General features: G+C 42.1%; 1 protein-coding gene across 1 annotated transcript; it reads left to right on the forward strand.

The window, feature by feature from the left end:
- Positions 1 to 8,299: 8,299 nt before the first annotated feature.
- HSBP1 (heat shock factor binding protein 1) lies at positions 8,300 to 10,064 on the forward strand. Its single transcript, XM_052686302.1, has 4 exons — positions 8,300 to 8,442; positions 8,882 to 8,948; positions 9,136 to 9,258; positions 9,807 to 10,064. Exons 1-3 carry the CDS (start codon positions 8,398 to 8,400, stop codon positions 9,255 to 9,257), a joined length of 234 nt encoding a protein of 77 aa, XP_052542262.1. The 5' UTR covers positions 8,300 to 8,397; the 3' UTR covers position 9,258; positions 9,807 to 10,064.
- Positions 10,065 to 12,968: the final 2,904 nt, after the last annotated feature.

A 12,968-nucleotide genomic window follows, 5' to 3' on the forward strand; every position in this document is an offset into this window, starting at 1 on the left:
AGAATAATCCGAGGTCTGATCCACATAGATCTACCCATATCTTATTAATTATGTTTTATCTTTCTTTTTTGACTGCATAACACAACCTGTGAAAGAATATTCTTTGCCACAGCCTTCCCATAATTAAAGAAGATTTTTTTTCTATTTCAAGCACCTGATATTGACCATTCTGATGTGCTTGAAGAAGTACCAGTTTCTCCTTTGAGCTGTTTTTGCTGTGATATGTGGCTTCCATGCCACATTTACAACTTGAGGAAACCTCAGTTTCATGGCTTGAATACTGTGTACTTTCTTAAGCACACAGTCTTTCCTTCCTATGGCAGAGCAATAGGAATACAGCTGTATTTTATGCTCCACCTCTGACTCTAAAGGTGAAATAATAAATGTCAGCCACACTGAGACAAGTGATGTAGTTGGTGCCTCATGCCAGCACCCTGAAGACTCCAAGATCCAAAGCCAGATCCCAAAACCTATGGGACTGTCCCGTTGCTCATGTCCACCTACACACAGTGTCTTTCGGCCCCATTATCTGTTGAAATAGATCCAAATGAGGCCCAAATCCTGCTTACAGTTGTTGGAGAGACCACTTTCACATCAGTGAGTTTTGCTGTGGGTTCCTTGCCTGATGCTGATGCACAGACAATGCCCCACTCGTTCCCAACCCAACCTGATCTAAACTGGCCTAAGGAGTGCCCCAGCACCAGTGATGAGGATTGTGCCTTCAGTTAATCACTGCTCCCTTTGGAGTGCAAAGGACAGCTGGGGAGAAAATGAACACATTATCAAAAGCTCTGCTCCTGACAGAGACAAATCTGGAGAGTTTGTTTACATCAGAGGCAGTGACTGAATTTCATTTGACATGCCACAAACATCCAGCCTCTTGGCCACAGCTTCAAGTGAATAATTTAGCAGGATGCTGTATGCCAAGCAAACAGGCCGTAAAACAGTTCTGTACAAAATGTGGGCTACCAGCTGTACAGCACCAAGGCACAGAACAGTATTTACTGCTTATGCACTGTGCTGAATCGCTAACAGAATGGCCCAAAATTAGGAAATCAGGGAAAGAATGACAAACGTGGATGAGTACTTTTTTGCAGCCCACACTAAAACTCTTCTGCCAGCACATGGACAATCACAGCAAACACTGCAGGACTGGAGGCACTGCTTTCAACATCCCTAACACCTGAAGAATAGCCCATATTGGTGCACAGTTTGGGCAGGAAGTGAACTTTAATGAGTAATCTGGGAAAATAATCGTAGAGCACAGTTTGCTTAGATGCTACAGTTAGGAAACCTTCTCTTTCCTGTCGTTACACTGAACAAATAAACGCTGGTTTTATTCATTCCTATGCAGGTTTGTTTTGCACAACAACTCAGCACTGACCTGATTCTGAACACCTTGGAATCAAAAGGAATTCATTGCTAGATTCATTCAGAATAGGAATGGGCTACCACTGCTCCACGATGTGCGATGGTGCAGATTTCCATATTCTGCAAAGCCTTTAGAATTGCCCCATTATTCAGAGTGGCTGCAGAGCCATTTAATTGGCCTCATTCCTGCTCTGGCTCCCCTGCTGGCTTCCATTTGTTTTCCATGCGCCACCTTTGTTCGTTTGCAAACGATGCCTTTCTCATGGCTTTGCAGTTAGAATTGGAAGGAATCTTTCCAAATTTTGATGAGCAAAACTTGGCTGTCTGTGCTACCTAGCTGTTAATTTGCATCTTCCACGCCAAACTTCTTTCAGTACAACAGAGGGCACAAATATCTTGTCAGAGCAGACACTGAAAAGAGTTACCTGTTCTCCAGTATTTAAGGTAATTAAACACATCCAGATTTGTTTGTTCGCAGTAATTGGAACAGCAATGAATTCTCTAAGAAATGTTCACAGAAATCTCATCCAGCTCCATTCAGAGTTTAAAATTTCAGCTTCTTTTTTGCTTTCTGTCATCATCATCACCCTGAACAATCTGCTCAGCCACAGCTGGCACGCAAACACAGCATGAACAAGTAAGAGATCCCTCTCACACTTCTAATGCAAGGTAAGTGCATTGGAGCTGAGATGCCCCTGACGTTTTTACATGACCCCACACCAGGACCAAACAGCAAATCCAAAGAGGACACAGCAGAGTTTATAGCTCTTTACAATGGATGTCAGACAACTTTAACTTTATGCTCTCACCAAACAACAACGTTGATACTGAACATAAAACAGTATCAGAAATAATTTAAGGAACAACAACCTCAGTGCCAAGCACTTGCTCATGATTAATGTTTAGCTCTGAGGAATTCATAGGCCCATAAAGGAATTTTAACACTTAATAACATTCTTTGTGGGAATGTGTATTACTTCTAAATGTATCTTTTAAAAGCATTCATTTTGAATTTCTCATAAAAGAGTCCAAACTGAATGCTACCTGTGATACTTTCACTTCTTTTCTGCTAGTTCTGGGTGGAAAGTTAACATTCAAAAGGTAGAAAGCATCTAAACAAAACTGCTCACCCAGGAGAAGCAGGAAATAAAATAGAAGAGCATTTCATTATTGTGAATAAGAAACTAAAACAAGGAAATAAATCACTGCGTGATCTCTGTAGAAAGAAATGAGGACTTCAGCAAACAAGCTGTACATGGAGGTACATTAAAACGTGACAACAGCTGTAATTCAGACAAAAATGTAAAATCACTACAGCAGAGAAGTTCTACTAACAGAATGACAAATGTAATGAATGTAGAAGACACGAGAATAACAGTAACCATTCCTGTCAGAAAACACTCTCAAGCATCTGTGTTCATATACTAGAATTAATGACAATAATGAGATCTCAGGTACAGAAAGGTGAGGTACCTTACTGTGTAGTTACTGCTGGGATACACTCTGCAGTATCCAAGCCTCAGCAGCCATTTGTAGGATCAGACCCTCAGTCCACATTCTCTTTTGTCACAGAAGTAGACAAGGTTAATTAATAGGATAAAATTGTAAAGATGTGGGCTTATTTTTAAATGAGATGAAGCACAAAACAACTTAATTGTACTACACTCCTGTGACCCTCCAAGTAATCCTCTGGTTTGATGGATTAGGCTTTGAGTGTAAAGGCTGCCAAGAGTATCCAGCTTTTCTAGTTGTTATAGCCTCAATTTAAAACTGCAAGCTACCCTGCTGCACAAGTGTAATTCCACTTCTAGCTCAGAAAAACTACAGCAAAATTACATGGGTTATTTAGCACTTATTATCACTTGCTTAACTTGGGAGTGTGAATGGCAGGGCTGCATGCTCAAAGTCAAGTCCAAAACAGTTTGGCTGCATCTTCAAAAACAACAAACGCCCATGGAAGTGAATCAGACGTTGGTTACACATCCACTCCTGAGGGCTCAGATTGTGGATAAAGCACTGAAATGTCTCTCAAAGCATAAGCACATCTCTTTGTGACTAAAAGCAAACTCCTTTCTATGCAGTCTATGTATCTATAAAACAGCCTCATCTGTCTCTGCTCTGATTCACCAGGGAATGCCAGGATTCAAAGCAAAGGAGGATTCCTCCTGGGACCCTGCACCTCCTAGGTTTAGGATGCCAACAGCCACCCAAGAACCTCTGACAGCAACACTTCAGTGACTTTACAGGAAGAGTCACCTGTGCTAAAGGGAAAACCACCACGAGCTACACAGACACTACAGCCAGGCCCAACAGAGTGAAACATTTTTCACTGGCACTGCTTCTCAAAGAAACTGAACCTCCATTAAGAACTCCTGTGTTTCTGTGCTGCAAATCGACTTTTGTTACAGAAACTTACAGCCAACACTCCTAGTAATTACTTGATTGAAAAATCCCATCACTTACAGTTAATTAGCAGAACAAAACTGTTCCTTCTATCTATAGTATGCTTGCTTTACTCAGGAACCTTAATGAGATGCCCTCTGGAACGTTTATAATTGAAGGTAAAATGGACTTTGAGCTTAAAAAAATGAAGTTCTCCATACACTTAGGTCACAAATGTCAACGTGTGTGAGAAGAACACATTTCAGTTTTGTGCATGGTCCATGCTCCACGTAGCCATGATGAAAGATTCAGTATCTAGACATTAACATTTTGCTTTTAAGGTACTGAGCATCAGAAAAATCAGCTGCTATTTGTTATTAAGGGCATGACTGAACCTGAAGTTGGCAGTGAAGGAGAGGGGCAACATAGAGACAGCTATCTATAGAACTTCCCAGAAGAATCCCAGGACTGCAACGCCACGTTAGCACAACATGGCTCTTTCCCTTTCTCCCACACTGCTTTCCAACACAGAAGTTCTCTTCTAAGTTTTCTCAGGGTTGCCATGCACTGAGCCAGGCACCAGATCAGGCTGCCCAAGTCCCCATCCAGCCTGGCCTTGAGCATCTCCAGGGACGGGGCACCCACGTGTTCTTCTACACGTGTGAATTATCTTTGACTCTGTGCCTTCTCCAATCACTGAGATAACAGATGTCAGTATGAAGGTAAAACATACCTTAGTAGCTTCTTTTAAAACTCACATATTGACCATAAAAGTACCGTTGACTTTTCTACCAGCATAATGTCTGTTTTCACATATATACGTGTCCTTTTCTTTACAGAACTATCAGTATCATTAAAGAGAGCAAAGTATAATCTTACAATCTCTTCCTTGTTCTTTTATAGGGTGGTTGCTGAGCACAGCTCCTCTTGTCCTGGCCCCAGAGATGCCAGTAAGGACTGTATTAACATTATTATGAAATGCAAAGCAGTTATTATTAAGTAACAGATATTGCCACACGTTGTCACACTTTGCTTAAAATGAAGCGGAGAAATGAGGAGCAATGACAGTGAAGGAGTAAAATGAAATTTGATAATAATACTTCCTATCTCCATATCTTACTTTGCTCATTTTCCTCTGGTCCGACCTTCTGCAATGAAATCTGTCTGCTCTTAATGAATCCTGGCTGTTCTTTCTCTTCCCACACGTGGCCCAGAAGATCCGGAGATGCAGGGAGGCGCTCCTTGCTCAGTTCTGCTGTGGGTAACATCCAGCTCATCAGAGACTGAAAAGGCAAGACACAGTAAATTACCAGAGCAGAATAACTACAGCAAAAGTGATTTAATTTCTTAGCAGGAGTGAACTTCGTGTAAGAACTACTCAGATTAAAGATATTTATTTTAGTTGCTGAAAAATTGGTCTATGAAGAAAGGCTGAGGGAACTGGGCTTGTTTACTTGGAGAAGAGAAGCTCCAGGGAGACCTCACTGTGGCCTTCCAGTACTTGAAGGGGGTGTATAAACAGGAGGGAGAAGGGCTGCTTACGAGGCTGGGCAGTGATAGGACAAGGGGGAATGGTTTTAAACTGAGACAGGGAGGTTTAGGTTGGATATTAGGAGGAAGTTTTTCACACAGAGGGTGGTGAGGCACTGGCACAGGTTGCCCAAGGAAGCTGTGGATGCCCCATCCCTGCAGGCATTCAAGGCCAGGCTGGATGTGGCTCTGGGCAGCCTGGGCTGCTGGTTGGTGACCCTGCACACATCAGGAGGTTGGAACTGGATGAGCATTGTGCTCCTTTGCAACCCAGGCCATGCTATGATTCCATGATTCTATAAGAACAATCTGAAAATAATCACAGTAAATTGTTTCTGTTTTGCTCCAGATCACTCTTCTGCAGCTTCCACACACTGTGCTTTAACTAGTTAAACATTCACAAGTCATGATATTGAACATTCAGCTTTCCCTTCACAGTTCTTTTCAAAGAAGAATTTGTTGTTTAATACATTTTGACCTCGTGTACAGTTGACAGCCTCTAAAGAGTGCTGTTCCTCTGGAAGTAATAAATGAATTCCATTTGTTATATTTTTCTAATTTCTCCAGAATTTATGCTGTGAGCAACTCAGGCTGCAATGAGATATTAAAATTTCATTCTCAAAATGTCATCGTAAGTCTTTGGCTGGAGTACAAGAAACATATTTTTATGTGCTGAGTACCTTCAGATCCATAAACTCAGCACACTCACATGAAGGAGTAAGAATGGTTGCAACAGTCTGAGTGCACATCCATTGTACAGACAGTACTACCACGATTACCTGACATCATCCAGGAGCCCAAATAAGAGCTGATGGACAAAGCAATTAAAGTACTGTTGCAAAAACAACTGTCTTTGCAAAAATTGCCTTTGGGATTTATTTACCCTTTCATTAGCTGCCACCTAATCCCTGTCCTGTGATTATAGGAAAGGAGGTATAATAGCAAATACAAATTCAATTCTGTACAATTAAGCACTTAGGTGATTTTTACATTAAATAGCATAAAAAACAAACTGTTAAATTAACAGTTTGATTTTTATTTTTCAAGTGGTTGCTTGATTATAATTATATTAAGCATTAACTCTGCATCACCAGAGTAAACAGGAACAAATCTAAAGATGCCAGTGCCAGAAATCTGTCATGTTTCCACCAAGGCAAAGCTCATTTTGAGTTTTTGGGAAAACTGAAAGTGTGCTGCTGCTGTACACAGCCTGACAATGCCTTACTGCTGTATGGGCCAAGCACTCTGCACTGCAATTACTTATCCCTGCATTAAAAATGAGTTTCATTAACAGTTCTTAAATCAATCTTTGTAAATTCCCCTTGACTTTAAGGAACACAACAGGCTCTTTGCTGATTCTGATAGTCCTCCTTCTCTGTACAATTTAAATTAAGACTTTGCCAGTAAAAAAAACTAGCAAGATTATCCAGCCTTCCACATCTCCTATCATTTCAGTAATCTCTGACCATTACTGTGAGGGAATCATTAACCCTACCAGTGCTCCCTGCTTAGCTTTTTTTCTGCATTTAATCTCAAAAAGAAGACAAAAAAACCCAACCAACCAAAAAGCCCTTGATATTAAAGGTAGTCACTGTCTGACTATGTTGTGCTAAGAGGTGAATCATGAAAACCTTTTATCCTACCATGAAAAACAGTTCCAAAACTTGTGTGAAGATTAATGTGCAACTGCTCAATAATTTAAAAACCATCAATGGCACAAGGAATCCCTTCATCAGTTTGACCAGGCTTCTTGCATAACCAGGACTGCTATACCACAACGTTAAAGTGACAAGTTGAAATCACCTTGGACCTCTCCAAACCTGGAGCATGCCACTGGAATTTCTGAGTTAGAAGAGGCACCAGCTGAATCTACAAAGCACCCCATCTGAACTTGCCAGGACCACTACCAGGACAGCCACAGTTACAAGGTGTGGAAACCAACTCGGGAAGGTCTCGTTCTCACAGGCAAGCTGCCCCAAAACCATCCACGAGAAAAATAAGCTGGAGATGAAGCTGGCCCATGCTTCTGCTTCTGAGACATGCTCAAATGGTGCAGGGGAAGGGATGGCCCCAGCAGACACTGCTGACCAACATCCCTTGGTGGTCTGCACCAGCTGAAGGACAGCTCAGCCTGAGCCTGCAGCACTGCCTGCTGTGTGACTCACATCAGCACCTGGGAGCTGAGATATCTCCTCAGTGTGCATTTACAGACCAGGTATGACAGCCTTTCCAAAGCAGCAGCTCTTGAACAGTCATAGAAACAACCTTTTGTAAACATCAAACAAACGGGAGTAAATTTCTTAGCTTTTCTCAGAACTAGAAGCTATATTTACATTTAAACAGACGACATTTCCCCAAAGTAGCACTAAATTCTATTTTTTATTACTACTGCAGTGTTTCAGAAGGCACATTAATAATGCAAATGCCCCACATCTCACATTTGTTAGCAGCTATGGGATAAGGCTGAACATGCCAGCGTTCACTGCCTTCACCAGAAATGAGGTATTTGGGAATTATCCCCTGCTAATGGCAAACGTTCCTCACCTACAAACGCACCGTCAGTGCTTTACTTCAATTTGCTTAGATCTTTTCGCAGTACATAAATAGGCAAGCTGCGTGAACATCAATTCCCCTCACAGACGACAGCCACAGATGCGTGGCTTTGGTCGAAAAGCCCATAAATTTGCACTTTGGGAATGCAGCTCCTGCATCCATCCCCACAGGGACAATCCAGCACACGAAGCTCTGCAGTCCCTCAAGGACCACATTACTGCGCTCTGCGCCAGGGGAGGCTCAGGTTGGATATCAGGGCGTATTTCTCCTTAGCCATAGCTTAGCGGGGCACTTGTAGTCTTAACTGGACGGCTGAGCTTTGCCGATCCCGCTTTTCCAACCTGCACGTCTCTGTGGGAGAGAAGCGGCCGCGCGCTCCCGTCACGCGCCGACTGTTCCCGCCCTCAACACCCCGCAGGCGCTGCGGCCGCGCGGACCGCACTTCCCAGAATGCCGCGGGAACTCATCTTCTCGCGAGAGCTCTAGGACGGAAGTCTCGAGGCGCGGCCCGGAAGTACCGTTGCTGTGGAGCCCGGGGTGAGCCCAGCCGCTGCCGAGGCCATGGCGGAGACCGACCCCAAAACCGTGCAGGACCTCACGGCCGTGGTGAGCGCGGGCGGCTCGGGCGGAGCGCGGCGTCCCTCAGGGCGGGCGCTGGAGGATCCCTTGGCCTCGCCCCGTCCGTGTGCTCTGGTTCTGCCTCTGGGCCCTTCTGCATGGATCCCACTAGATATCACTTGTAGGGTTCTGCCTGCCTCGGCGCAGCTCGCCGTTGTTTTTCCCGTGGAGGCAGAGAAGAGGCTTTGCCTGCTTAGCGGGGAGCTGCTGCCGCCTGCTCCGGGTTTGTCGGCTCTCTCTGAGTTTCCGTTCTCGTGTGTCTGTGTGTACACGTAAATACAAGGTGATGAGGAACTGTGCTGTAGGGCTCGTGCTTTGTGGGGTGGAACGCTGCAAGAAACGGGTCGGTGTGTGTTCTGGTAAGAGAAGGCGATGGCCTCTGTAACGAAAGCAAAACAGGCTTTTTTTTTCCCTCTCTTTCTGCTAGGTGCAGACATTGCTTCAGCAAATGCAGGACAAGTTTCAAACCATGTCTGACCAAATAATTGGACGAAATATCCTTTTCTAAAGCCAGATGGCTACTGTACACTTTGAACGCTGAAGCAGTTTTACGTATATCTGTGGGATTTGTAAGCTACTTTTAAAGCAACCATAAAAGTTGAGCAGTGCCATAATTGCAATCAAACACAACCAAGAACCTGTGCACTAATCCATTACAGTCATAGCCCTTAACCAGAGAACTCGATGACATGAGCTGCCGCATCGATGACCTGGAGAAAAACATAGCAGACCTGATGACACAAGCTGGAGTAGAAGAACTGGAAGGAGAGAACAAAGCCCCTGCTGCTACTAACAAGAGCTAAGGTGAGACAGTTTGCCTTGCAACGAATGCTCAGGTCGCTTGAAATTACTGACTGTAAAAGACAAAAAAAAAAAAAAGAATTTTTGCTTTGATTTGTGAGGTAGGCTGAAATTCCCATAGAGAACTGCTGTATGTTACAATACAAGAAGCTTTCTCACAAGATAAGGGCAATGCAAGATTGCCAAAAGCATACCAGCATAAGCAGGGGCTGTGTGTTACAATATGTAAGCAGGAAAATTTTGTTTTGGTTCATGCAGAACTTGATTTTTATAATCCATGGAAAGCAATGGGGAAATAAACACAATGGTAGATAACATTTTTTTTAAGGGGGTTTAATAAGAGTCTCAGGCTCTTATGTCTGAAATTCAGAGGTCACACCTCAAGTACCGTGCAGCCTGTTTGAAACAGGCAGACTTGCATGTTAAGAGAGTTTTTGGCCGCCAGTGCCATTTTCCTTAGCTTGAAACTCACAAATGAAAACTTCTGATCAGTGTGTTTTTTTCTTAAATTCTTCTCAGTCATATTCACGTTATTTCTTGTTCCCCCACAGGTTGCCAATAACTTAAGGTGAATGCTGGAAGACTTTGGTTTTTTTTCTATAAGCCCTTGGAATTCACAGAACAGCTTTTTGCAACTACTGTGTGTAAAAGCATTTTTATATTGTTACAGAGCTTGCATTCTTAATGTATATTGTATAGCTAGGATAGGTTAGTTTATATTTCAATTTGTGTACTGTAATTTCACCTCTCGAATTCTTGTTACGAGGATCAATTAGTTGTTATTAAAATGCAGATCTTACGGATCTCAATTACCGGGTGTATTTTTTTTTTGTGAGGTCACTTTTTTCCCTCATATACTTTTTCTAGACATCTCATTTTTGATAGCTAAACAGATAATGACTGCTGTCCAGTGGAGATCTTTAAGTTGTCCTATAACTTTAACTGTAACTTTGTGGAGTGAAGCACAAGTTTGAAACCTGGCATTAATCTTAGGTCCAAGCATCATTCTCTTGACTAGAGGATGACTATTGTTTTCTCCTCATAAATGTAAGTAAGGTGATTTTGGAAATATAAGACATTGAATATCAAAGTCATCTCTTGTTGATATTACCTTACCTATGTGCTCCTAGAATGTAAAACAAATACATGTTTAACAGTAGAGACGTGTGTACACAGCAGAGCTACCACTGCCATTCTGATCTGTTAAGGAGACAAAGAATTCTCAATTAGAAAAAAATCTCACCATGGTATTCTGCTTTTTGTGACACTGTAAAACTACACTTTGAAACTGACAGTGTGTCACTTAGGAGCATCTTGGAACAATAATGATTAAAATATTGATACTTTACAGAGTTGGAATGGGATTGTGGGAACTTGTGTATGGGATCTTTCAGTTTAAATCACTCATCTGTTGTATAAAACAAAGTTTGCTAAACAAAGCAACGATATATCGAATAACAAAGGAGAGAATCCAGTTACAATTGTAGAGCCTGGCTACTCTGAGTAACAAACAGCTGGGAGTCTCCAAAGCACTTATTTAGAAAGCTGTTCGTTTTATAATCACATCCACATTTATGGCCTGAGATGACAGCATTTTGGCAATGAAGTGTTCCTAGAAAAGTCTGTACTGTGTCACTATTGTGAAGAAAAATGACCAATGTCGCATATTACTGACAATCATTACAGCCCTACTGCAGCTTGAAATACAAATGTAAGCAAGCACTGGTGGCAGTCAGCAGTTACGTGTGGGCCACTTAAGGCTGCTCTCTGGATGCCACTAAATTAGTACCTGTGTGTTATGAAGGCAATATGACAGGTCATTTTTCCAAACTGAGAGGAAATTGTAATAAAAACGCATAGGGCAATTTTGTGAACGTAGGAGCTGTATCAATATATCTTGTAATACCAGCCTTAGGCTATTTGTAATGTCATGAAAAATCTAATAAATTATGATGTGTTACCAAATAGCCAGGTTATGTATATTAAAGCAAAATCTAACACAAGAGGTTGTAATTTACTTATAGAAAGACTTGAGTGCAATCACTGTAGAATACAGACTGGCATATAGGTCCATTCTGTATAATAAATGGCTGAGCACCATTCGTGCCTTACTAAATCAGCCTTTTATACACAGTTACATTTCAGACCAAATGCACAGGAATTTATCCCAGCTGAAAACACGATATGTAAGAAGAAAATTATTCCATATATTCATTTAAGCCAAGCTCTGTGTAGGGCTGTCATTTGAAACTGTGGCTTGCATTTTTTATTTAGTTATCTGTATATTTAAGTCCATATAACCACTTTCTTTAAAGACAAATTGTCTGCTTTCATTGTGGTAACATATTGTTGTATTTTGTTACCCACATATTTACCTCTTGCAGTTTATTCTCACAAATGTTTGCTGGTTAAACGCGCCCTACTTCAATTCCCTTGCAAAACAGAAAATGCATCTTCCACCGTAGCTTTCAAAACCAGTGCAATTTTGTACAGACTTGTGTAATAATTCCACCAAAAAAATCTGTATTAACAACAACAAAGACAATCTGACAAAAATTAGAAGTGACACCATGCAAGCCAAGCTTTTTGTAGCATATCTAGTGGTATTGCTTTCTGTCTGAGAATCCAGAAACAAACTGGAAGCTGTTACAAATGCACAAAGTTGTGTGCACTGGCCTAAGGATCTCACACTGGGCAACAGAAACAAATCTGAAACTTCTGTCTCATCTCTTCTGCTGTATTGATTCCTATCTTTCTAGCAGGAGCGATGCTCTCGTTACAGACATCCAAAACATAAATCTCAATTTTGAAACACTCAGGCCAACTGATAAGTGATACAGAATTATGGAGACCTTAAGTGGATCTTTAATCTTTGCTCTGAAGACAATGGACAGTAATTAGAACTGCATACAGATAGCTCTTTAGCTCACCCCATCTGGTCTGTGCAGCAAATGAAGCTGGGTGTAGGTCAGAGAGACGCTGAGCTTTGATACCTGCTGTCTGTGAGAGTTAGTTTCAAAGCTTTTCTTTCCCTGCGTTGGACCCAGGCAGGTTTCCTCAGATTCCTGGTAAGTACTGCGGCCTGTGCTGCTGCCTGATGTAGGACAGAGCTCAGAAAGAGTTACTGAGATTATACCTTGTAATTCTTGCAATCTATTGTTGTCAAGGGAGACAAGAAAATAGGTGCAAATTCATGTTACCTGGCTTCCTCTGGACTTACTGCCTCAACACTTCAAATAAGCAGCTCGGTTCCTTTCTGTAGCTGGAGTGAGCCACAGGAAATTGATTTGCCTTGAGATTACAGTGGAAATCAGTGAGACAGAGACCTCACCCTCCTCTTCCAAACCCTGGGGAAGGGCTCAGAGCGCTCACCGTTCCTATCTAAAGGCAGCTCAAGAAATTCATTCCTTCATATTATAAATGCATCTGTCACTGTGACTCCAAAAAGCAAGTAATTTTGATTCCTCATGGTTTTGCAGTGCAATAGCTGTGACTGTGGCTAGACACATTGCCCACTCCCTAAAACTGCACCTGTCTGCTGTTCTGGAGGTATTCGTGGGGAATTCTGTCCATGAAGCTCTTTCTTTGCTCATTTTATAACTAGCAGATAGTGCCTTCTAGTGGGCACACACTCACTAATCAAAGGAACACTACTCAGATTAATTATTTGGTTACCTTTACTCCACAAGTTCAGATGTTAGGACTTTAATGAG

Source organism: Tympanuchus pallidicinctus, unplaced genomic scaffold (assembly GCF_026119805.1).
Source record: "Tympanuchus pallidicinctus isolate F22 unplaced genomic scaffold, pur_lepc_1.0 scaffold22, whole genome shotgun sequence".
Lineage (NCBI taxonomy): Eukaryota > Metazoa > Chordata > Aves > Galliformes > Phasianidae > Tympanuchus > Tympanuchus pallidicinctus.